This window comes from Doryrhamphus excisus, linkage group LG15, assembly GCF_037039965.1.
Source record: "Doryrhamphus excisus strain RoL-2023G ecotype Guam linkage group LG15, RoL_Dexc_Guam_v1.1, whole genome shotgun sequence".
NCBI lineage: Eukaryota > Metazoa > Chordata > Actinopteri > Syngnathiformes > Syngnathidae > Doryrhamphus > Doryrhamphus excisus.
Genome location: NC_136371.1, coordinates 6,279,890 through 6,303,682, shown reverse-complemented (window position 1 = coordinate 6,303,682; position 23,793 = coordinate 6,279,890). Strand labels below are relative to the sequence as shown.

Sequence of the window (23,793 nt, the reverse complement as noted above, 5' to 3'; positions counted from 1 at the left end):
TCATTTGACTGTTGAGTGTGAGGGAGGACCACTCCAGGCTACAGCCCTGGAGCACACAGCATAGTGTACAAATGCATTTCATCTTTGCAAGTGAAGCATAGCATTTTATTTAAATTTTTTACCAACAACTCCCTTGGTAAAAAAAAATAAATAAATCTTGAAATCATGTCAAGACATTTATTTCCCAAATCATGCCCAAGTATTTTCATGCCCAGATCATTTTTACTGCATATTTTAATTGTAATTGGAGTTGTAGTTTGCAGCACTGCAAGTGTTTTCGAATCAAATTACAGCCTTTAATTGACATCATGACAGGCACAGAAGTGCCATTCTTTTCTTAGAAGCACCATTGGAGGTTAATAAAAAAAATTGCATGCTGTCACCATAGAGGGTCAGCGATTATATCTGGTTAAAAAAGTAGATTTGGATCTGTTAAAAGTTCTGGAGGTCAGTCATTCGAGCACTCAAGTAAGTGGAGGCCTTTTATTATTGTTTAAATGGACAATTAAATACAAAGATCAAACTTTGCATTATCTTTGTAAGTAAACAATGAAGCACATGAATAGTTTGTTTGGTGCCAATGATACCAATCCGCAAAGCTTGTTTGCTGCAGAGCCAGTGATCTGCAACCAGGAAGCAGGAAATGAAGAAATGTCTCCCCAGGGTGTTGAGCCTAGGTAGTGCAGTTGTCTCAGCTAGTCTCTCTCTCAAACACACAACACACACACACACACACACACACACAGACAGTACAAATTCCCTTACGCACACATGCACACATACACACTGTTACCGGCAGAAATGACACACTTGTGATCACAAATACGCAGCTGAATCATCAACTGTGCGCAAGCCTGGCGTGAGTGTCCTCAGATACACTTGGCCTCCATGTCGTACAGTTGTAGAAGGTCCGAGATCACAGCATCTATGTCCGCTTTGGTCACATCCTCGCAAAGCACCTGCACACACAGGCACACACGGGCTCAAACAATGGACTTCAAACGACTACGATTTGAATGCCTTGAGTGCTAAAGTTGAAACCATAACAAATCCTGACTTTTTTTAAGAATTTGCATTTGAATAGAATGTCTTGTGAAGCAGAGTTTCAACAAAAGAGACATCATTAGTCAACTTGCTTGACAATGGAAAAATGACTAGTGCACCATCCTTCAATTAAAACAAGAGATTTGAACACTTTGAAGACTACCGGAGCTAGATACTGTAGGTAGGTGGTAATGCCACTTATAAGTCCAGTTTCAATCATGTCTAGCCTCCAGATATTTTACCCCTGCATCACAACACTAGTGCATCATACCATCATATATCTAGTAGTCAATGCTCAAATGAGTAAAAACCCACATTCACACACAGATTCAAAAGTTACAGCTGCTCTCTCCACTTCTGTGCCCTAACTGTCTATATAAATATTTTTGCAGGAATGGCCGGGATACGGGTGGGCGTGGTGCATCCTCCAAAATACAGGAAAAAGCCGGCTTTCTTTGCAAGTTGTATTTAAAGGAGCCTTCAAATCAAGGTGTGTTAAAATGCTGGATTAATGTTGTTTTGGTGGTATGCCGATAAAAACTTGACAATGTTTAGATATGAGCACAATGTATCTCACTGGACATTTCGAATGACTATGAATTGGGCTCAAAATGCATTGGAAATCATGCTAGCATGTATATACCGTAGTTTCCTAATTATACTTTGTAATAGTTTGGCTGGTCCTGCAACTTAAATATCAACATATAGATCATAATTTAAACCGTGATAACTGTCAATAGTCACGAGAGGGCGCTATAGTCTAGCGATACCAAGGATGAAGATTTCGATGGTCTCGGTGATGTCAAATGAGATCGAGAGCTTGGTGAACTTTCATCCTAGTTCAGCCACTTCTTTATGTTACCGTGAAGCTGAATAACTGTTGACATACCGGACACCTATGTAGCCTATTGTTGTGTGTGCTCTTCTTGTGCAGTTGAATAACTTGTCTTTCCAGATAAAATGTCTGTTCTTAGCCTTGAATTTTGTGACAAATTCTAAATGACTTACAGACCAGTGTGACTTGTGTTTTTTCTTCTTCATGATGCATTTTTTAAAAAGATGTTACTTGTGCTTAGACAATAAAAAACAATGCAAAAGAGGAATGACGTTTCTGTAAAAAAAAATCTGTATAAATACAAGAGTACATACACACCTGCCACCACTGTTTCTCCCCAACAGGGAGCTCCACACCATAGCTGTTCAGAGCCAAGTACAGTGTCGCTATAGCGATGTGCTGGGGCATGTGGCGGATACACATGGCCCCATGGTAGCTGTCTCTAAGCAATGCCCAGGAAGTCTCAGCCACAGGGCATCGAGACCAAGCGTGGCGGTTCACCAGCGACTTCACAGACAACAAGTAGTGGAGTAGATACTGGAAAAAAAGGAGACCCATAATGCGTGCATTAAAGATACAACTTCATGTATAGGTTTAGCTAGGAGAAGTAAATAGTCAAGAGATTTCTGCACATGAAACGGTTCTATCTGGACTGTAACTATGCACACAAACATTCTGGGACAAGCGTGACAACATCTCACAATGTCAAAGCAAGACGGTTGGATGCTAATTAGGAGAGACATGATTACTCACTCCAAGACAGACACACAGACACAAACACACACACCTTGTGTGGGTGTTCATAGGAGACATGGAAGTTCAGCTGCCGCAGGATGAGGAGCTCACACTGCACCACACTGTCCCTCAGGTCCCAGAACTCCTTGTCACATTCTAATGGGGCACTGCCACTGTTGAAGTACCTGGAAGGCGGGACAGCATTAATCAACTGTGACTTAAATATGTACGATTTATATTTGTTGCACTGATGCAAGCTCCTCTTTAAATCTGTACAAAAATTAAAGCATTGTACTGGACAACTATAATATATATATATTTTCAATCTTGCAGGAATGTAGACTGGGTAGAAAGTACTTTGTTAAGCTAAGGTTTTTAATTAAAATTGCATAAGGTCAGTTAATGCAATTTTTTCACAGCGAAGGTCCAGATGTGGATTTTGTCCGACAGACTAGCTCATATGAATATCAAATGTAATTAAATCTGGCGCGGCGAACAATCTAAATTGTCATACTCAGCATGCAATTTGAATACGCTTATTTTTAAGTTCAATGAAACTACACCGGTTTCTCTGAAGAATTAATTGATTAATTAATTAATTGAATAAGTGTCTCTAACAGAAAAGCTGCAACAGTACCTTACCTTTGGGTAGGATCTCTGCAGCAGAACACTCCCGTCAGCAAAAGATGTTGTTGTTTTGCTCCAATATCCATACAATCCTAAGTGAAGACTCATTTGCACGTTGCTGTGCTGTAAATTAATGTGCTACTGAAACTGGGTTTCAGAGCAAGTGAGAGACAGTGCTTTGGCACTGGATCCTGGAAGAATGAACTTTCACTTTTAAATATTCGTTTTTCTTGATAAACATCTTTTTGAAGATTAGCACCATAGTGCAAGTAAAGCAAGTAAAGAAACAATTTCATTGGCTCATTTTGAGTGACGTTGCTGCATCTGCTGTTGCTTTTACCGTAATAACTGAAGTAATTAAGCCCGCAAACAGCAGCTGCAATCGGTCCGTGAGCATGAGCATATGTTATTGTATTTACAATTCAGTTTCATTGGTCACAGGTCCGTAAAGGGCCATCACTGGGTCCAGATCCAGACCAAGGTCCGCCATTTCGTGATGGCTATAGAACATCAACAGCCTGCAAAATGTCTTGTTTCATTCGATATGTGCAGCAATGTACTGTATACAAAACAATTTCACAAACAAAACTTACCTATGGCTTACATTGATGATATCACGGGTCCTTATGTGCTGCTCCTCCACTTTGCCGGCCAGGTACACACAGCTCATGGCCACCAGGTAAGGCTCATATGCACAAATGCTGACACGTTTCATGAAGTTGTGGTACAAAACACAAGCTGTAGCCACTGGCACAGAGCGCATTCCCAGCTTCACTCCTAAGCAAGACATGTGATAGAACATATTTTTACATACTTCACTCATTTATTGTGTTTATTACTCAAAGCATAGCCCAACATGCCTCAGACTAATACAAAACATTTATTTAAATGGAAAGAAACTGATTTAGGTTTGACACGGTGCACAAAAGTGTGTCAGTATTGCCTATACGTTCATTTATCTGTGGTGGCCGACCATTAATGAATTCTAACCGCTACAGGTTGCTAAGGATTAAGAATTATTTTGAAACATTTCTCTTTGAAAGGGTAGCTTCTGTTTCTAGTTTTCGTGTGAGGTACAATTGGCAATGCTATTTTGAATTCCACAAATAAAGTTGCTGAGTCCCCCCATAGATAAATATATAGGCACGTGGCAAATTATGCAAATTATACAATGAGGTCATCTCCACCATATGATACAGTCTTATGGGAAACAGTTGTGTCCGTTCAGGACCTGAGAGATGAGCTGTTAAGTTACCTGTTTCCATAATGAAGCGACACACACGAAAGTGTGTTTTCGTGTCCCGGGAAAGGTTTGCCTCTCCATCCCCAACAGACGTTGTCTTGTTGGCCGGAGCTAGTGGCTCACCCTGGGTATCAGGGCGAGAGGACGGACCCTCCATGCGTTCTAGAGCATTAGCACAGCATTAGCTTACTAATAATTAGCTTTATACATTTTACGAGCGATTACAAGAGCGAGAGGGGAAAAGAAAAACTTTGTTGCAACATGTCGCGCAGTTAGTCTATGCTAATATAGTGAACAGGAAACCAATGAAGAATAAACGCTTAGACAAGCTAACACCAAGCTACAGCTACTAGTCACGGGACGTAAATACTTTCCGGAAGTAAATAATATTACGTCCGGAAAACGCCGAGGAAGTTAACGTATTAACTTATGCTTTGTCAATTATATTAGATACTGGAGGGTCATATTTCTATTAAAGAACTAGTGTCTTTTACTACAAGAATAACAGCGTATCTTTATGCCGACGTGTTTTTTCTTAAAACGTCAACCTAACATAAGTCACGTGACTGGGTTGCTATGCAACGAGCGAGTCAAACACAGGCTGTAAACTAGAAATATGTCCTTCAGTTTCTCAGCGAACCAAGTAAATATCGGTAGTTTGACAATGAATTTTACTTTTTTGGATGTACATTGTGACAATTGTTTCCATTCTTTAGTATGACGATGCTTTCAAGCCAAAGAGGCTGCAGAACTGGTGTAAGCCGAAGCAAATCACCAACCAGGTCCGTAACGTTTTATCTATTTTATGCATCATGCATGTCTTGTCGTATTTTTACTGGCAAAAAATGTGCGCCCTCTCTCTCTCTGTTAAGTCACCCAAAGCACAAAAGGGCCACACCACCTTTGTTGCAGATAACAGAGGACATCTACTTCCTGGAGTTGTGAAGGTAAACTCCTAAAAAAATGTTTTTTTGAGTATGTTTCCGAAACATCACCTCCAGTCCCTTTATGTTTGTCATATTCCAGAAAGGCAGTGCTTGGCCTGACTTTAAAGGGACCTGGGATCTCCCTGCTTGTGTACCACCTCGAAACCCTCAAAACACAGGCACATGTGAGCCACCAAGAGGCAGCAAAAACCCTGATGGAAGACATGATGCTGGAAAACAGGTTAGGATCACTCACACGCCTCATGTTTGGTTACTTTGAGTTTAATATTTAGCCACTGCTATCTTCCTTTACTATCCACATACCAGATGGCATTATTAAAATGAATGTAAAAACAATAAATCATAAAAAATCAAAAGACATTGGTCAGTCATTAACACACACAACCTTTGGGCTCTGCACATAATTTGAAAGACTTATGGATAATATGGATAAACAGTATGATCACTCAGCTCTAATAATACACAAAGTAATGTCCGGAGAGTATATTTAGCCACAATAAAATAATAAATAAAAATCCCCATAATGAGCATGGCACAAGAAGCTAAACTCTATGGGCTCTATTTTCGTGACGCAGTGCAGCGCACCCGGTGCAGTGGAAATTTCATCCAGCACGCCACTGTACGCTGCGAATTTGGTAATCTGGTAGACCCTTTTTGCAACTCGTTCCGATGGGACGGACAAAACAATCGCACATTTAGAGTTTACTGCTTCCTTTGAACTATTCCAATGTCTATTCAAATCATTCATTTTCTACCGCTTTTCCTCACAAGGGTTGTGGGGGTGCTGGAGCCTATCCCAGCGTACACCCTGGACTGGTCGCCAGCCAATCACAGGGCACATATAGACAAACAACCATTCACACTCACATTCATACCTATGGACAATTTGGAGTCGCCAATTAACCTAGCATGTATTTTGGAATGTGGGAGGAAACCGGAGTACCCGGAGAAAACCCACGCATGCACGGGAAGAACATGCAAGCTCCACACAGAGATGGCCGAGGGTGGAATTGAACCCGGATCTCCTAGTTGTGAGGTCTGCGCGCTAACCATTAGACCGCCGTGCCGCCCCTGTTCAAATCAGAGTTTCTATATACTTTATATATATACTTCATTTCAGAACACTGGGGATGTACAGCGAGACTATGCTGTCTCACCCCCCCTGCCCGGCGCAGAATCCCGGCCAGCATCCCAGAACCGCCCCATTTCTGCAGATGACAAAACCGGAAGCCAGAACAAGGACACGCGGGTGGATGAGGCATCATCTGTCACTTTGCCTGCAGGTGAAGGACAAACTCCTGGGGAGACTGTGATGAGCAGGCCGCAAAGCCAGAGAGAGTCAGCTTTAACGTCCTTGACAGGAGAGGGAGCCAGTACAAGGCCAAATACCGGCAACACTAATTCAACAAGCCCCTCATTATCAAGACAGGTATAAAAGAAAGAAAAGTATATAGATAACTTATTCTCTGCATGATTGTACTGAAGCACCAAATTAGACACAAATCAAAATATGGCTTTGTAAGGACACAAAAGTATTGTTGCACCAAAACTATTACCAGTATATTGTCTTGCATGTCAAATGTAGTACATCCTAATTCAGCACAACAAAAATAAATTGCGACATCTAAGAACACTTTTTTTTTCTTCTGTGGCTGAAGAATTAGCAGTTTTCTGTGGTGACATCTACAGTTGCAAAAAGGAAACATTGACTAGCTGCGAGGCCCTCTGTGTTGACCTACTTGTGTATTTGAGTGCACCGTGTTTCACAATAAATCCATCTTAAAGAACTTTGAGAAAAACAGAACAATCCCCTCAGCACAGATTGGCTCCAACCCATGACTTGTGACTCAACTCTAAAAAACCTCATGAAGCCCGCTGAGTCACTACAGCTTCACCATTATCCAGATTTACAACTACATTTTTTATGGTAGCTGTAATGATTATTAGACAATTCCAACAGATTGTGGTTGTTTTTTTTTTAAGATTGCAATAGAAAACTGCTGTATAAAAGAGCTTGCTCAATACACTATCTGTAGAGATATCGGGGGGATTTTTTTTTTTTGTGGTTGTGACGCCAGAAGAGGAACCTTTAGAGAACATCCTCAGCTGCTGTCAGAAATCCCCGGGTGAAGGGTGCTACCGCTGGCGATACAACCAGGTCCTGAGAACCATAGCGAATGCTATCTGCAGTGGAATCAGCCTCAGCAAGAGTCTTCGCCCAGTAAATAACACCAACGATTTTGTCAGAGCTTGGGAAGGAGCCTGTTGCAGAACTGAAAGTTGATCTGGAGAAGTAGCTAAAGGTCCCAGTAGCAGTTGCTACAACAACACTGAGCCCAGATATCGTGCCCACTTCGGCAGCATCCGAGGGTTTACGGGTCAAGACGCTGGGTAGGACCATCAAATTGGCCACCTACGCAGCAGAAGTGACATCAAAGTGGTTGCGGATCAACCCCGGCTGGGTCGCCTTGGGAATAGGGTCTGTTTTTTGAAAGACCCAAAACCCCTACATGATCCTATGTTACATGATGTATCTAAAAAGCCCCAAAAGTCCCCAAAAGATGGTGCAGCTGAATACAAAATTTGCCATGTACGAGTTCCCGTTGTGGCATAGAACCAGGAAAATACGACCAACCTCATCGCAGCGTGGGGATGGAAGCTAACAAAAAAACCTCTGGCTCAATCAACCAACCAATGCTGAATGGCAATCTGTGAGAATGCAGAGAGTAATTAGCTAAAAAGGACAAGGCAGGGCAATTTATTGCATTTGATAGGCCAGTTTATTGTGTTTGATGGAAAGTAGCTTGAACACTTTGTGCCTTGGGAGTCGCTACATTACGCTTAGCCGATGACACTTTTCCAAACATCCCATGTCTTGGTCAACAAACGTGGGTGTCTAGCATTGTTGCGGCAGAATAGAATCATCTGGATCAGTCCACAAAAATGCAAACATATGCAAATATAGTTAAAGTATTTTGCGCCTGAGTCTTCTGGCAATCCCCAGGTAAAGCATCCATGAAAAAATATCCTGATATGAAAATGTTTCACTGTTAAGGTGCGCTTGGCTTTGTTGAGATCCTAATTTTATTAATTATCACCCACTCCTTCTGCCCCGCAGTGACTCGTATTCTCAGGCATGAAGAGGCGTCGCCATAGTTTTTGTCTATCTGCTGCTTCTCAAACCTACCATTCTCAATAGAGCCCACCATATGGAAATTCTTGCAGGTTTTCTCCTTGTCCGCTGTGGTGATCACACCGTGTCCTATTTCCACCAGTGCTGAGCCCAACATGTCTTTGCCCTCTCTCCCGGTCTCTACGGATATTCCCGCCACCACTCTGGGTTCTGTGAACACCACAGTCAAATAGTTGCCTTCCACGGGGGAGCGACCCCAGAAGAATCCCTCCCCGGCATTCCAAGCCAGCTTGGGAAAGTATTTCTCATAGGAAGACATATCGGAGTAAACATCAGCTGCAGGATTTGTGTCGAAACTCTCCCGAAAGTCCTTATCTTTTAGCTTGTTATAAGTCCCTTGGAATGACGAGAAGGTCCCCATGTGCTGGAATAGCGAAGGCTTGAAAAGGATAGGCTCCTTCTGAGTCAACAGCAATCGGAAGTGAGACATTAACCAGTCGCAGGGCATTTCTTGATAGAAGAGGAAGAGAAATCGAGCTAGAAGAGGGAGGTTAGCCGAGTTGTAGAGTTTCCCGATGTAGCCGAGGCTGGAAAATTCCAGCATTGCCCAGGTTGTCTTTTTAGCTTCTTGCTTGTCAACATGCCTCTTGATTGTGGTTAGAAAATTCTTTGCAGACAAGACATCATCCTCCAGCTGAAGGTAGTATCTACCAAGGCCTGAGCTGTAGTGCATCAGGAAAGCGTAATCCAAGTTTTGCTTGGAGCGGAATGACACTCTTTCTGGAGGATCATTGTAGTTCCTCTTCAGACCTGTGGGGAGACAAAGAGACAGAAAGCAATTTGAGTTGAAGTGTGACTCAATTGTACCAAATCCCTGAGCAGTAGATGCTTCAATGGTACTTTAGCGATGCTTTCAAAGCAATACTCCATACTCCAGTACTAGTTCCAGCTGATAAAATAATGTATTTGTGCATGAAGGCAGCTCATGTTTGCGCTTTACCTGTAACAGGTGGATACCATTCCTCAGGGACATGAATGACCAACAGGTGACCTTGCTCTAGCTCGGAAGAGAATCCCGTTTTGATGTTCATCACTGTGGTCATTCTCCAGCTGACATCAAAATCTGCAAGCAGCACTACAACCACCATGGAAGAGAGTTCTTCAGGTGACGACTGCTGGAAGAGGGACTCTAATGTGGAGATCAGATAGCTGCCCTTCTTCCTCTTCACTGATGATAGTCCAATGGATAAATACCCTGTTATGGGAAGGGCCGGGGAAAAAAGTTACTGTATGTGCTTTGAGGCTATTTCAAATCAAATCAACTTTATTTGTATAGCACTTTTTCTGCAAAGACATGCAACACAAAGTGCTTTACAGAATTAAAACAATTACCACAATTAAAAGGAAAAAACAAAGAAAAAAAAAAAAGCCCCTCCTTCCCACCCTCCATACTAGACACACACACAGTAGGGAGACATGGCATGGCACTGGGTATCAAGGAAACGCCACATTTGGGGCTGTCCACACTGGGAGGAGCCGCAGGCCATGCCATCGGGGGACCAGCACCACCCGGCCCCCCCGATTCCGACAGACAAGCGGACCCCCACATTAAAAGGGAGGAACCCCCAGTCGGCCGGGTCGAAGGGACCCAAGGATGGCACCCCCTCAGCAGACCCGACACAGCCGCCAGTGTGGAGGGCCCCCCCCTGAGGAAACACTGGAGTTAAAAGCTATAAGACTAAAAGCATAAAATAGGACTAAAAAGATAAAAACATAACACTGGAGTTAAAAGCTGAAGACTAAGAGCATAAAATAGGACTAAAAAGATAAAAACATAAGAAAAGTTGAAAAATATTATTTTTATTTATACTATTTACTGATGTCCTTGCTAAACCCATTTCCATGTTTCATCTGTGCTCTTGTTGCTTCAAAATACTATATACAAATAAGTAGCAGTCATGTGGTCTCAATATTCTTCAAGATATTAGACGGACATACTTGATTGAGTGGATGGTACCCCTGCAAGCACCTGATAGGTGACATTGAGGGGCAGGTAATCTCCCTGGTCCAACCAGGACTCCGTACTGACAGACCTTCCTCCCATCCATTTTATATCCATCAACACTGGATCCTCTGACTCTTTCCAGCCCTACACAACAAATATCCATTTTATTTCTATTCAAGTTGGACAATAACTATAACATTATTTTATCTGAGTGGCTAAAATATCAATTCACTCACAGTGATGTGTTTGACGGAATGGCTAATGAAGTAGATGCCACCAGAAAGAAGCAGTAATAGCAACACTGCATGTTTCTTCTTTGTATGACGTCGCATTCCGTGTAATATACCTATAAACAAACACACAAGCAAAAAAAAAACAAAAACACACAGTCATTGTCCAGATGTGATGCTCTGTCAGCACAACAGTGAATAATTCAGCTACTAGTCAATGAATGTTTCAGAGGGCTCAGAGGCAAACGCTGTGCTAAAAACAAGCTGCCTGTGTATTTTCACTTCAAAAATAACACACAGTCCATGTCAATGGACAAAGACAAGGTGCGCTATACTTACTGTACTTCCTCCGTGTTGTCTTGTACTGGATTAAACCAACAACAGCCTCATAAATACATTTAAAATCAAAAGAAAATCATGTAGTATCGTATTAAACACATGGGGGGGTGAATTCAGTGTGCAAATGTGTCTTTAACTGTCCCTTGGTTACACCCCTCAGATCTGTTTACCCTCACCGACAACTGTTTTATATATATAGTCCAGGAATCCTGTTTACATGAGCTCCAGATAACTACACACGTGAAATACAAATGGAGCTCAAATGGAGCACAGTAGAAAAGACATGTACGAGTAAATACAAATAGGGGGATCATGTGCTGGAAACTTCATATTACAAATATATACTGCAAAAAAAGATCAGTAATAATAATCCATAATGCCACCTGTAGAGAACATACAAACTCCTTCTAAAATCACAAATACTAGCACTTGCTGATATAGCTAAAATAATTCATAAAGCTAAGATTTGATTTAAAACTGACACACACACAGGTTCATTGAGTTCAATAAAAAAAACATTCACAGCGTCCATAGGTATGAATGTGAGTGTGAATGGTTGTTTGTCTATATGTGCCCTGTGATTGGCTGGCCACCAGTCTAGGGTGTACCCCGCCTCTCGCCCGAAGACCGCTAGGATAGGCTCCAGCACCCCCCCCCCCCCGTGAGGAAAAAGCGGTAGAAAATGAATGAATGAATAAATGAATATAATATTTTACACTTCACTCAGTAATATTGAATACATTGTAATACATTGTAAATTATTGTCCGCCTAGCCCCGCCCACCGCTCAATCAGTTCCATTCATTTCCGGTAAATATACCGTCCTATTTAACTCTAGTGTCCTTGGCCGACACTAAAACGTAAAAGGTAATTAAAGCAGTTAAAGCAAAACAGAAACAAAGAGTTAATAATTTAACAAAATAGTTAACATAATTCTAGCGCCAGTTGACACGTTAAGGTAAATGGCTTAAGTTGTTTAATTTAGCACATAAATGTATGACTATGTATAGCTCAAAATGAGTATCTATATGTATTATTTCTTCTGTACCCTCATTGGAACAACGAATACTTAAGAAAAACTTAAGTAAACCGTCAATTCCAGACCTTAATTTCAACAGAGCCGATATAGTTGCGTAAAATGAGACTTTAGAATCATGCTGAATCGAAACTACACCCTGTTCATAATGAATTGGAAATAAGCACAACGAGACAACGAGGCGAGGGGATGCCCACAGGTGATATTGACGAGACATAATCCATTGTAGACGTTCGTCTGCAACAAAATAAAAAGTTAAGTGGATATGCAAATACGGTCACCTGTGTCGTGGCGTGTTTTTCAAGCAGGAGAAAAGACGAGCAGGCGAGAACTTGACTGTGACATTCTCCTCATGTCATTTCATGGGGAGTGATCGGCATCAGGAAGCACGCTTGACACCCACTCTTGTTTCCACTGGAAGACACCCACTTTGACTCCTCATTAAAACGTCCACACCACTCCCAAGGCTTTCCTGCACTTTTATTAATTGTGTGTCTTACTATTGAGTGTCTTCCACTCAATAGTTTGAAGATAATTCTCATACCGCCCAGAATAGGTGTAAACTTTGTCACAGGTGAGCATGCATATTGTGCAGCGCCCCCGTCAGGCCAGCAATAGTAACACAACCTTCTGATGGTAGCTCCCAGCATCTTTTTCAGGAACTCCGTGGGGGAAAATGTGTGCTGATGTTGTATATTTACACGGTCTCGGAGGACAGTGTGTGGAGTATAGTAGTGAGTATGGAGAGAAACCCCCCAAGAGCGTTGGCATCTCTCGGTTTCTGCTTTAAAGTCACTTTTATGGCCTTTGTGTGTCTAGTTTTCCTTGCCAACTCGCTGTTGTTCCTCTGTGCCAATGTGGCTTTTTCTTCTACCGCGGTTTCATTTGCATTCTCTGTATCTCCGGTGCTATCATATGCCCCTCCTTCCTCATTTGTCTCTCCGGTATAGAGCAGCTCTGCCAGGATGAGCGTACTGCGGGGAGTGACTGCAACGTGCGTGTACAGGTAGACCCTCCAGGGGAGCACGTGGGGCGGCGTGAAGGCCAGCGTCTGGATGTTGAGCAGCTGCATTGCAGCCTGAAAGCTTTGTGGCAAAATGTGAGTCACATCTGGACATTGGATGTGTTCTGTCTTGCACATATAATCCTTATTCTCCTCCTCAGCATGCTCAGCACCTAATAGCAAAAAAAAAAAGAATGAAAAACAGGTTCTACACTAAAAATGGAAATTATATAACATTGTGGAAAAAATGGGATTTGTTCTGAGTGCAGACTTGTTCAACAAATAACAGCCATAACATCAGGTGTACCTGTTCTATCTTTCATTAAAGATTGACAGAGGGACCGAGGTGCCACAAACAAAAGGTTGGCTCATCTGAAACTCAATCCTACAAGCTGATGATTAACTCGGGTTATGAGATTTCACCATGGAGTTAAGAGTTATTATACACTTCTTGTGTTACCTTGCAGCCACAAACGCTCAAAGTCCTCTGGGCTGAGAGTCGGGAACAAACTAAGAGGGACAACTGCACTGGTCGCCAAGGCGTCTGTCGGTGTTTGTGGACACTCACCACCACTGTCTGGAGGACACATATAATCAGAGAGGAGAGGAGGGGCTGGATAGAGACAATATGGAGCCATTGAATGCAACATATACTCTAAGTCAGTGTTTTTCAACCTTTTTTGAGCCACGGCACGTTTGTTACGTTGGAAAAATTTTGCGGCACACCAATAACCAACGTTATTTGCTTCTTTCAGCTTTTTCCTGATTACGGACTCGCCACAGCAGATCCTTCTGATCCGCATACTAATTTAACCAACAATGTTACAAAATGTCACCACTACTTCTCACGTGCATCACTAAGTCTATTAGAGGAATGAGGCAATCAGCTACGTGTTGCCACACGGACAAATATTACATTACTCTGCCAGTCTTTACACCAATGACACGCGACAATGACATAATATTTGAAGAAAATGATTAATACATGTTAATTAAAAAAAGTAATATTGAATAATTCCTCACGGCACACTTGTGTGCCGCGGCACAATTGTTGAAAATCACTGCTATAAGTAGTAGGCAATGAGATTTCGAAACCATATAATCCCTATTTTTGAAAAAAAAATCCACAGTTCTTCATATTTCTGCCCTGTAAAGCATCACTGCAACCAATCAGTCGAGTTGCCCCCTAGTGGTTGGTTACAAAACAGGCCATACTAATAATAGAGGATTGAGTGATTTGTTTTGGCATTAAAACCACTACAATATATATTATATTATGTTTTAAACTCACCTGTCAAAACACTTTCAACCTGACATGAGTTCAGAGTTTCCGAGAGGTCAGAGGTGGGGTCAGACACTTTGTGTTCAAGGTTGTCGCTGTTGACCGATTCGGTCTCTGCGGGGTTCTGCCAGAGAGGCTTCAGTGTGTTGAAACTGTGAGCCCACTGGCTTACAGGCTCTGCGGAACGGCCGATAAGAACCCCTAAGGACGGGTCTGACCTCCGACCTTGGAGGACCTTGCGTGTCTCGTCCACCCCGCATTGTAAAAGGCGGTAGTAGAGAAGCGCTTGATCACGTACACACATATCTGTCTCCTCGCCTGTAAAAACAAAACTGATTATAATATATTAATTATAAAAATATATTTCTGTATAAGATGAATAAGATTTCATCTTTCTGTCTGTTGCAGACAGGCAAACACACCTATACAGTAGTGCAGCAGTCTACCGAGCATGTCCTGAGTCTCGGCAGGGCTACACAAAAACAATCTCAAAGAAGCAGTCAGTAGCTCCATCTTGACTCTTGAAGAGTTCTCACACCTCACACCGTCAATGAATACCTCCAATGTGTAGGGGGCGCTGGAGACTCTATCACCATATGCTCCCAGGAACCACAGCAAAGCCTGCTTGCCCTGGTAGTGGAAAGAGAGCAACACAAATATTTAGGTGGTCATTCTTTACACTGAAGTCCTTTAAGAGACGACCACTAAGTCATTGGTGCAGACATATGGATAAGAACCAAACTAACACACACACAGTAGAGGCCTCACTCATTTTGCACCAGTTTTCTTGTCAGTAGTAAGTGGCTGGACAGCAGTCTCAGACTCACCTGGCTGTCCTGGAGTATCTCCTCACACCCTTCCAAAGCAGAACACACTGTTTCACTACACTGAGGACACACCCAGACAAGATCACGCATCGTCTGCACCACAGCTGCACACAGTGGGGTAAGGGAGGGGACCATAGATGGAGATAATAAGTTGCATAATGTGACAGACATGATAGAAATCCTAAATAAGGATATAAATATTACCAGACGTGATGTGCTCTTGTTTGAGCCCAAGCAGGTCAGTAAGGATTTTTAGACATCTGTCACTGTAGCTCCTCCCAATACGACCTGTGAGGTACCACAACTTGGGTCAGAGTGTCCTGCAATTGTTTATAATGCTGTATATTTCTTTGGATTACAAACAATGTTTAAAAACACCTACCCGGCCTGCACACAGAGGGGATACATTAATTTATTATGAGTTAAGATGGGCTAATTTTTGTCAAGCAACAAAGACAGCAGTGTAAACAAACCGTTTAAAGCCAATGTGAACGTTACACAGTCAACAGCATTAACGTTGGCAAGCTAATGCTAACAGAGACACTTACTATGGTACCCATTATGTCATTGGATGGTCATATCACCTCGTACTTCGGTACGAGATGCATTATTAAAAAAAAGAAACCTTAAACTGTATTATGGAAAGCAGGAAGTGAACAAATGTAACAGTTACTGATTGTAAAAGTACCAGATGGAGGGGTAGGATTTGATAAGCTTTGCTTCTTCCTACTCCTTTTGGACATGTGGAACTGTGACCTAATTATGGGATGCATTCAATTGTAATCTGATGCATGTTCAAATGAAATAAAACCATTACCATGTACTGAGACTATACAATAGGTCTTTACCAATTGATGATATCGCAGCCTGGGCAGTGTCAGTGTTGACATCAGTGCAGTATTCCTTCAGCTCATCTAGTATCATTGCTACATTCTCATCATTTACCAGCTCTACCAGCACCTGCAAACACAACGGTACTCATATTACTGTTATCAAAGGTCTGCCTCGCATACATGAAATAGTATCCTGAGCAGCGACATAAAAGAGAAACAAACATTTGTAGACAGACATGCATCAAAGTCACCTGCATCTTCCTCTGCTTGATAAAGGCCGGCTCGGCATAGCCACAGAAGAAACGTTTGTAGTGTGCCCCCATCATGCCAGGGACTGACCGTAGCAGCAACTGCATGGTAAATAAATTGCAACAATGACATCATGTAAATAACTGATGAAATTAATCGTAACGTAGCTCATACAAAGGATTACATATATGTATATTTCCCCAAAACACGCTCACCTGGATGTGGCATAACGCAGTGAACCTCATCTCTCTGGACGGACTGCCACAGGCGGCCAGTAGGGGACCCTGTACTCGTTCCAGAGCTGCCAAGCTGACTGCAGGCAAGGCAGAGCAGAGACTGAGGAAAAGGCTCAGCGTGGCAGCCATGATTGGAGGGTGGGTGCTAACTAAGGAGGCGTCCAGCAGGGAGAGGATGTCAAAGAGCTCATCGTCAGAATGAGGTTGGTAGCGCTGGAGGATCTTCAGGACTTCACTCTGACCCCACACATCACATTCCTTCAGCCTATATTGACACAAGCAAAGAAGTTGAACAACACAAGTTCACAAAACATAGGTAGGGAGCTTTTTTATGAGCAATAAAGAAATTCATTCATTCATTTTTTACCACTTTTCCTCACAAGGGTCGTGGGGGGTGCTGGAGCCTATCCCAGCTGTCTTCGGGCGAGAGGCGGGGTACACCCTGGACTGGTCGCCAGCCAATCACAGGGCACATATAGACAAACAACCATTCACACTCACATTCATACCTATGGACAATTTGGAGTGGCCAATTAACCTAGCATGTTTTTGGAATGTAGGAGGAAACCGGAGTACCCGGAGAAAACCCACGCATGCACGGGGAGAACATGCAAACTCCACACAGAGATGGCTGAGGGTGGAATTGAACCCTGGTCTCCTAGCTGTGAGGTCTGCGCGCTAACCACTAGACCGCCATGCCGCCCCCACTAAATATTAAAGAAATAGAAATATTAAAACATTTTCTATATTATACTTTATCTGTTCAAAGTCACAGGAGAGACTGGGATCCTAGCTCCCTATAAGGGAGACCTTATAATACCTGTTGAGGAGGTGATGAGCAATGGGTTTGTTGATGGTGACCCCTCCTTCCTCCTTAAGGATCTCCTCCAGAGCACGAAGGCAGTTGACCATCACAACCGGATCTGGGTCCCTGAGAAGGCTGTACAGCTCATTCACCACTTTCACATCTGCAAAATTTTAAAAATAAAGCATTCGCTGGTTGATCTTGACAAGAACAAATTGTATTCATATACTGTATGCTGGTGGCTGTTGTATTACAAATAGATAGATGAGATGAGATCTCAGCCACTCACCTATCTCAGAATTCGGTTGAAGATTGTGCAGTTTAGCCCAGCCGAGGACAGCGACCCGTCGCACACAAGCAGCTCTGTCCCTCAGTCCTGCTGTCAGAGGCTGCTCCACGTACTCCATCAAACTGGGTAACCTGGAACACAGACGCATCGTCAAACCCAGAAGGTAAAGGTTTAGAAGATCATCGCACCGACAACTAAAGTGTGAACGGGTTACCTCAGGTTGGTCATGTTCCTCAACGCCAGGCTGCGCACCATGGGGTTTGGATCCTGACAGTCTTTCCTCAGTGTGTTGATAACCAGCAGAGACAACTCTGGGTTTAAAGCGGCGTAGGAGCACAAGAAGACATAGACCAGCTTCTTCTGGACAATGTCTACTGTGGCACACGCTTTGACCATCTCGCTGAACAGGCTCGATACATCTACACCCTGTGACATCAGCCTGAGACAAGTGTTTAGAAGACGAATGGGGAAAAGAGGTGACAAATTTAATATTCAGTTGACTGGCAATTTATGGAACATTTGATTAGTGTGGACTGTAGATGAAATGTAAAACTTTGTAAATTAGGTATATATAGTATGCCTACCTGATCACTTTGAGGATGATGTTCCTGTAACGAAGATGATCAGACTGGACATGAGGGTTGGACAGAGCTCTCCTCAGGTCCTTCACAATGTCTTCATTGCCTAGATATGGCATGGTGGTTACTCTGCCAAATACCGTCATAAATACAGTATATAGTTAAGTTCATATTTCATACATACATTTCATATTTATTTGGTAGATATTGTAATTACAATGCTCCAAACATCTATTTTCCATACCGTTTCTCCTCACAAGGGTCGCGGGTATGCTGGAGCCTATTCCAGGTGTCTTGCTAAACCCTGGACTGGTGCAGGCGACACACATAAAAATATCTTTTATTTATTCAATTAATCGAGTGTCATATTTAATCTAAATCCTATCCGCTATAACGCTTCAGTTGAGACGCTATTGTAGGTGGTCTCTCACACGGTATTTGTCCACTCCTTGGATGACAAGTTATATTTACTTTCTCATCAACACCATCACTTCCGGGTCTCTTCTTCGGTATTTAGACGTGTGCTGCCCCTAGTGGTAGGAGGACAAATTGTTTAGCCACAAGCGTTATCAATCTCAGTTTACCTATTTAAAACGTGATTATTGTGGCTGTGATACAGTGGAACTGCATCATACCGAGTGATATACAAAACTGTACGTTTGTGACTGTATTTATTGGTAAAATACGAGCATTTTGTTGATGACTGAGTGCCAGTCGACTAGCAAGGCGTTGTGTCAGTCCACCAGATACAATAACAATTTAGCTGTAGCTTGGTTAATATACAATTCAGCTATGTCTGTTGTTAGCTAGCTCAAACTAATTTTTATTTAGCTAAAACACACGGGAAAAATTAAATAGGTGTGCTGTTTTACATTACGATTGTGAATGACAAAGTTGTTCCTTAAAATGTATTATTTGCTAGTAAATGTGTGTGACTGATTCAAATATATTGACATGTGGTATCTGCAGGACAAACTGTTTCTGGGTACCAAATGCGATGTATATATCTATTGAGTGAAGGCTCAAAAACAGACATTGCACACAAAATTTATGTTTTTTTTAATTGTGTGATAAACAGGAAATCTACTGCTTTAGCCATCCAGCAAGCCAAGTCCATACCCCTCCCAAGAAAAACATCGACTCCACCTGGCCCCATTTGCAGGGGTTTATCGGGTGGAGCTTCATAAAGTGGAAGACATAAGTGACTTGGAGCTGGATGACCAATCAGCTAATACAGATCATCTGGAAACAGTAATTTGTCCAGAGGAAGCTGCTCAAAACCTTCCTCTGGACTGAACTGAGCCAGATGCAACAATGAACTATTGGATTTCCATGGTATAAAGTCATTCACACATCATCTCCTTTCCAAATGCAGACAACAAAACAGGGCAGGCCCAGTCACCTTCACATACACACCTACTGAATTTGTAGCAGAATTAGGGATGACTCATTTGGAATGTTTTCCTCTTCACAGTATAGTACTCGGTCACTCAATCTGCACTTTTTGTTTATTACGTTATATTTGTTGAAGAATTAGAGTCAAGCATTACAGCCTAAAATCTAACAAGGTGAATTTCATTAGAAAGCCTTTGTTTAGGTAACCAACAGGACAACACACACACACACACACCCCAATGAAACAAGTCTATGACAAATTGGGGAGAGGCACAGGGCTTGCTGAGCTGTTCTCCCGGTTGGTTACTTGGCTTCCTCGTGGTGGAACTTCGATGATGCGGGGCTTGTCGATGATGCGAGCATGGCGGTCTCCTTTCTCTACAATTCCAATGATCCAGGCACCCTGACCTCCGAGCCCCGAGCCTTGGCTCTTCATCTCAGAACAGAACTTGGCGGCCTGCTCTCTGGGCAGACAAACCAAGAGTCCACCTGAAGAGAGAGCAAGAAGATGTCATGACGACGCTTTCATTTTTCCCTATCGCGTCTTTATTGTGCAGCAGTTTTCATTGACAAAAATGAAACTATGAGTTTTTTTGTGTGTAAATTGTCCTACCTGATGTCTCTGATGATGTGCCCTGAACAAGATTGAATATGTTTCCGCATGCTTTACTGACGGCAGTCATCTTGGCTATAATTGGCAAGTTGTGAATAACAAAGGCCACCTCGTTGCGTTGTTGTCCTGCCAGGTTATTGGCGTGCCCCAACAGACCGAAGCCTGTCACGTCAGTTGCTGCATGGGCTTGGAACTTGTGCATGAGTCCTGCCGCTGGGAGTGGGGGCACAAGCATAATTACCAGATAAGCTTGTATTCAGATACACACACACATAACATAAAGCCCACAAATGTGAAGGATGCGCTCAGAATATTGTCTGACTGTCAACCAAGGGTGTGTTGCATACCTGTTCGGTTTAGTGTTGCCATGGAGAACATAGCTTCCTGATAGGCCTCTTTAACTTCCTGCTTGGTAATGACAAGCTTGATCTTGTTCCAACGATCAGGCTAATCAGGCCGTCAAAATGAGTAGGGAGGGAAAAAAAAAAGTGTTTGTCGAGGGCTCCAAATCGCACTGGAGTGTACACAATGGCAGTCACTGACCTGTTCGAGCCACTGGTGAGCATTGACAGCCACCTGTGTTCCCAGAGGTTTGGTTAGGACCAAGACATCTCCTGGAACAGCTCCATCCGGCCTGGAGAAAATAAAAAGAAAGTTAAAATTAAGAAAAAAATGAGTTGAAGTACTCATAAAACTTACATGATGAACTCGCTGGGCTGGCAGACGACTGTGGCCACTCCTCCTATAATAATCCACGGATTGATCACCGTCTGGCCACCTGTAACCGAAGTCCCTCCCTCCTCGGCAGCATCACGAAAACCTTGAATCATTAGTGGCATGACACGCTCGCGATCCTGTGACGTGATTATATAAGAATCCCACTTAGATCATCTCAAAGACCGTTTAACACACAAATGATAAATATTACCTTCTCATTCATCTTCTGACTGACACTGAGCAGCATCAACATGTTGTCACACTCAGTGATACCCATGGCATAAAGGTCACTGAGGACATTAGCACATGCTATCTTGCCCTAGGAGACAATGAGAAGACAGTAATAACTCACACAGTAAAGATAACAAGGCGTGTCATGAGACACTCGGTTCACTAGATGATAAATATGACTGGATGTATGACAGTATAACAAAAAAAGTCTGAACTCCTGACGTCCACCATTGAGTCTGTTCTCCTACAAGGTATACCGTATAAAATTGCTTTTCTCTGATATTAGGTAATATGAATGTAAATGTGACTATTCGGGTGTTATTTTGTGTCAAGGTGGATCCATTGATGGTACAAAATGGATTTAGAAGATCATAAAGAGGCTTTATATGCCATAAATACAAAAATATTAAATGTATAAAGGAATCCTGCATTGCGGAAATGCACTTAGGTGTCCAGTCTAATGTTATTTTCTTGCAAATCCAGCTGTGTCAATGATCACTTGAAGGGAGACAGAGCTGTTCCTCACCATCATGTAAGGATCCTCCACCAGGGGGTAGAAAAAGTCTGTTGTCTGGACTAATGAGAGCCCTCCGTGCCTCAGAGGGATCACACAGCAGTCCATTCCCACTCCTGGAAGAACACAGTCAAAATAAATGTGATCACGGCATTTTTTCATAATCTGTCGTTACTTTCCATGTTACTCCCAGGAGAAAATAAAACGCATGATGCAGAGCAACTTTTGCCTTCAAAGCCTCAAGATATGCTGAATCATACTACATTGTGATTTGTTGTAAGCGTTCCCAAGTCTGTTTTTTCCTGTTTAATTTAATTTAGTTATTGTCTTAGCGCTTGGGTAAATGTCAAGGGTTATGAAGAAATGCATATTCATTCATACATGCTTGGGATTATTTGTGACAGCGGCTGTCATAACAACACGCGTTAGCTAGCAGTTTAGCAACCCTTGCTAACAACGCCGGGCGTCAGCTAGCTTGCCAAGACAACACAAATATTTTCCCTACCAAGCCGAGGGCCGGGCAACTGTTGCGTGAACTCAGGTGCGTGGTCTCCGTCCTTCCCTGGACCGTCGGTTCGGTCTGGCTCAAGTCCCGCCAGGAGTTTGAGCAGAGCCTCCTGCGGGACTTTGCAGCCTCATCCTTTCATGTCCGAGTAGGACGTGAGACGAAACCCGCGCTCCAGGCCATGTTCCTCGGGGTTGAAAGGCTTGTACCCAGGGGGAAAACACCCCTCAGTTCCCACCGCTTCTGTTTGGGAAGGCGGAGAGGTTGAGTCCGACATGGCTGCGAGGGGGAGCCTTCAAGAGGACAACGCGGGAGAAAACACCACACTGCCTGAAGAGAAAGCTCGACGTTGAATGGAGTCCTCAGCCGGAGCTGCTCTAAATAGGAAACGCTACACTTTTGACCCTGCCAAAATAAAACAAACGCGGCCTGAACCTGAGCAGTTTTACTGTTTTGTGTTTCAAAAGTATCATTATGTTTCTCATAATTCGTAGACAAAACAAATTTAGTGGCATATAGCAAGATAAGTTGGCGTAGTCTTGTTCATTTTGTTTACATTACCTTTATTTTGAATATAACGTGTGTAATTTCCTATTTCTGTCTTTGAGCCAACCACCAATGCATTGGCGTCACAACTACTACAAACTATGTTGCCAGGTCTGCTTATAATTTCATAAAGATTGCGATAATTCTATTGTTTAACTGGCGAGACATGGCAACGTACAAATACAAATAACACCCCCATAATAAATTCTCAACAATTAATGTCGTCAAACGTGGGCAGGGGATATGTGATTTATTTCGGAACGCGTCAACAGATTTAAACAATTTTCTTTGCACCAACAGAGCAGCCATTATTACAGACAATAATCACACAAACGTTGACCTCAATGTTCTTACATTCATAATAATAGCTACAGGAAGTACGCAATAAAGGGCCTCAGTGATAAAGCACTGCAGTGACGTAGTATACACAGACACAGAACACAGAGAATGGTTACTTTGTTCAATAAGAGTAAAACCATCTCTAATACATACTGTAAGTTTTGAGGTAATGTAGACTTGCAACATTTATGTCCAAATATTTGAATATACATTTTATTATTTAAAGCTCACTAGGGTATTTTCCCACTTTTAGGGAAATCGGAATACCATTACATGTTTTTCTTAATTTTTTTTCAGAATATATCATAGGTCCAAAAATTAACTACTGTTACAAACAGTGGAATATGCAATCAAAGACTACGTTCTCATTCCAAAGTTCAGCCATTCCCTAACTTATACCACTATCTTTGCAGAGTAGAGGGACAAGTAAAAAAACACAGATCATTGATTGTGTACAAAGTCTGACAAAATGCACATATTTTTGCCATGACATAGGAAAATATGAAATATGAAAAAGGTGGCTCTCGGGAAAGCAACAAAAAAAGGAAAAGGAACTTTAGAATGGTACAGCTACAGCAGAAAGTGAGTCGGTGGATCAGGTCAAGAGGAATAGTCTTTCATTTGCAAAAAGTCCTTGATTCCATCATAATCACTTTAA

At 42.5% G+C, this 23,793-nt stretch overlaps 5 protein-coding genes across 6 annotated transcripts; 1 reads left to right on the top strand and 4 right to left on the bottom strand.

The window, feature by feature from the left end:
* Positions 1–723: 723 nt before the first annotated feature.
* On the bottom strand, positions 724–4,950 carry ccnq (cyclin Q). Its single transcript, XM_058052421.2, has 5 exons — positions 4,497–4,950; positions 3,835–4,018; positions 2,667–2,799; positions 2,198–2,416; positions 724–959 (listed from the first exon to the last, which is right to left on the bottom strand). Exons 1-5 carry the CDS (start codon positions 4,639–4,641, stop codon positions 870–872), a joined length of 771 nt encoding a protein of 256 aa, XP_057908404.2. The 5' UTR covers positions 4,642–4,950; the 3' UTR covers positions 724–869.
* Positions 4,451–7,652, top strand: cfap126 (cilia and flagella associated protein 126). The gene is made up of 5 exons (XM_058052422.2): positions 4,451–5,127; positions 5,201–5,266; positions 5,357–5,431; positions 5,511–5,651; positions 6,552–7,652. The coding sequence occupies exons 1-5, from the start codon at positions 5,101–5,103 to the stop codon at positions 6,864–6,866; spliced, it is 624 nt and encodes a 207-aa protein (XP_057908405.2). The 5' UTR covers positions 4,451–5,100; the 3' UTR covers positions 6,867–7,652.
* A 550-nt stretch (positions 7,653–8,202) lies between these two features.
* LOC131104752 (alpha-1,3-mannosyl-glycoprotein 4-beta-N-acetylglucosaminyltransferase C) lies at positions 8,203–12,601 on the bottom strand. Of its 2 annotated transcripts, none has more exons than XM_058052255.2 (5): positions 12,455–12,601; positions 10,806–10,915; positions 10,563–10,713; positions 9,565–9,819; positions 8,203–9,374 (listed from the first exon to the last, which is right to left on the bottom strand). In XM_058052255.2, the coding sequence occupies exons 2-5, from the start codon at positions 10,899–10,901 to the stop codon at positions 8,482–8,484; spliced, it is 1,395 nt and encodes a 464-aa protein (XP_057908238.2). In that variant the 5' UTR covers positions 10,902–10,915; positions 12,455–12,601; the 3' UTR covers positions 8,203–8,481. The 2 variants fall into 2 exon arrangements, with proteins under 2 accessions (XP_057908238.2, XP_057908239.2); XM_058052256.2 differs by lacking the exon at positions 12,455–12,601 and adding an exon at positions 11,139–11,689.
* Positions 12,602–12,870: 269 nt separating this feature from the next.
* ap4b1 (adaptor related protein complex 4 subunit beta 1) lies at positions 12,871–18,798 on the bottom strand. Its single transcript, XM_058052254.2, has 14 exons — positions 18,520–18,798; positions 18,282–18,404; positions 17,912–18,136; positions 17,698–17,828; positions 17,424–17,571; positions 16,583–16,868; positions 16,370–16,468; positions 16,134–16,245; positions 15,490–15,573; positions 15,286–15,389; positions 14,881–15,088; positions 14,468–14,776; positions 13,637–13,753; positions 12,871–13,349 (listed from the first exon to the last, which is right to left on the bottom strand). The coding sequence occupies exons 2-14, from the start codon at positions 18,392–18,394 to the stop codon at positions 12,871–12,873; spliced, it is 2,415 nt and encodes an 804-aa protein (XP_057908237.2). The 5' UTR covers positions 18,395–18,404; positions 18,520–18,798.
* Positions 18,799–19,319: 521 nt separating this feature from the next.
* sephs3 (selenophosphate synthetase 3) lies at positions 19,320–22,618 on the bottom strand. Its single transcript, XM_058051367.2, has 8 exons — positions 22,251–22,618; positions 21,758–21,861; positions 21,212–21,319; positions 20,983–21,137; positions 20,827–20,917; positions 20,631–20,730; positions 20,284–20,496; positions 19,320–20,159 (listed from the first exon to the last, which is right to left on the bottom strand). Exons 1-8 carry the CDS (start codon positions 22,525–22,527, stop codon positions 19,921–19,923), a joined length of 1,287 nt encoding a protein of 428 aa, XP_057907350.2. The 5' UTR covers positions 22,528–22,618; the 3' UTR covers positions 19,320–19,920.
* Between the last annotated feature and the right edge of the window lie 1,175 nt (positions 22,619–23,793).

What these genes read in the sequence shown, in the direction of transcription:
- ccnq (XM_058052421.2), bottom strand. Translation starts at nt 4,641, where the DNA reads ATGGAGGGTCCGTCCTCTCGCCCTGATACCCAGGGTGAGCCACTAGCT. An exon ending in TCGCTTCATTATGGAAACAG is followed by an intron (nt 4,019 to 4,496) that starts GTAACTTAACAG and finishes TGTCTTGCTTAG; the next exon opens with GAGTGAAGCTGGGAATGCGC. An exon ending in ATCATCAATGTAAGCCATAG is followed by an intron (nt 2,800 to 3,834) that starts GTAAGTTTTGTT and finishes CCCGCCTTCCAG; the next exon opens with GTACTTCAACAGTGGCAGTG.
- LOC131104752 (XM_058052255.2), bottom strand. Translation starts at nt 10,901, where the DNA reads ATGCGACGTCATACAAAGAAGAAACATGCAGTGTTGCTATTACTGCTT. An exon ending in ATTCCGTCAAACACATCACT is followed by an intron (nt 10,714 to 10,805) that starts GTGAGTGAATTG and finishes TTTGTTGTGTAG; the next exon opens with GGCTGGAAAGAGTCAGAGGA. An exon ending in ATGGTATCCACCTGTTACAG is followed by an intron (nt 9,375 to 9,564) that starts GTAAAGCGCAAA and finishes GTCTCCCCACAG; the next exon opens with GTCTGAAGAGGAACTACAAT.
- cfap126 (XM_058052422.2), top strand. Translation starts at nt 5,101, where the DNA reads ATGTCCTTCAGTTTCTCAGCGAACCAA. An exon ending in TCAGTTTCTCAGCGAACCAA is followed by an intron (nt 5,128 to 5,200) that starts GTAAATATCGGT and finishes TCCATTCTTTAG; the next exon opens with TATGACGATGCTTTCAAGCC. An exon ending in TACTTCCTGGAGTTGTGAAG is followed by an intron (nt 5,432 to 5,510) that starts GTAAACTCCTAA and finishes GTCATATTCCAG; the next exon opens with AAAGGCAGTGCTTGGCCTGA.
- ap4b1 (XM_058052254.2), bottom strand. Translation starts at nt 18,394, where the DNA reads ATGCCATATCTAGGCAATGAAGACATTGTGAAGGACCTGAGGAGAGCT. An exon ending in ATCATCCTCAAAGTGATCAG is followed by an intron (nt 18,137 to 18,281) that starts GTAGGCATACTA and finishes CACTTGTCTCAG; the next exon opens with GCTGATGTCACAGGGTGTAG. An exon ending in GGTTGAAAGTGTTTTGACAG is followed by an intron (nt 13,754 to 14,467) that starts GTGAGTTTAAAA and finishes TGTGTCCTCCAG; the next exon opens with ACAGTGGTGGTGAGTGTCCA.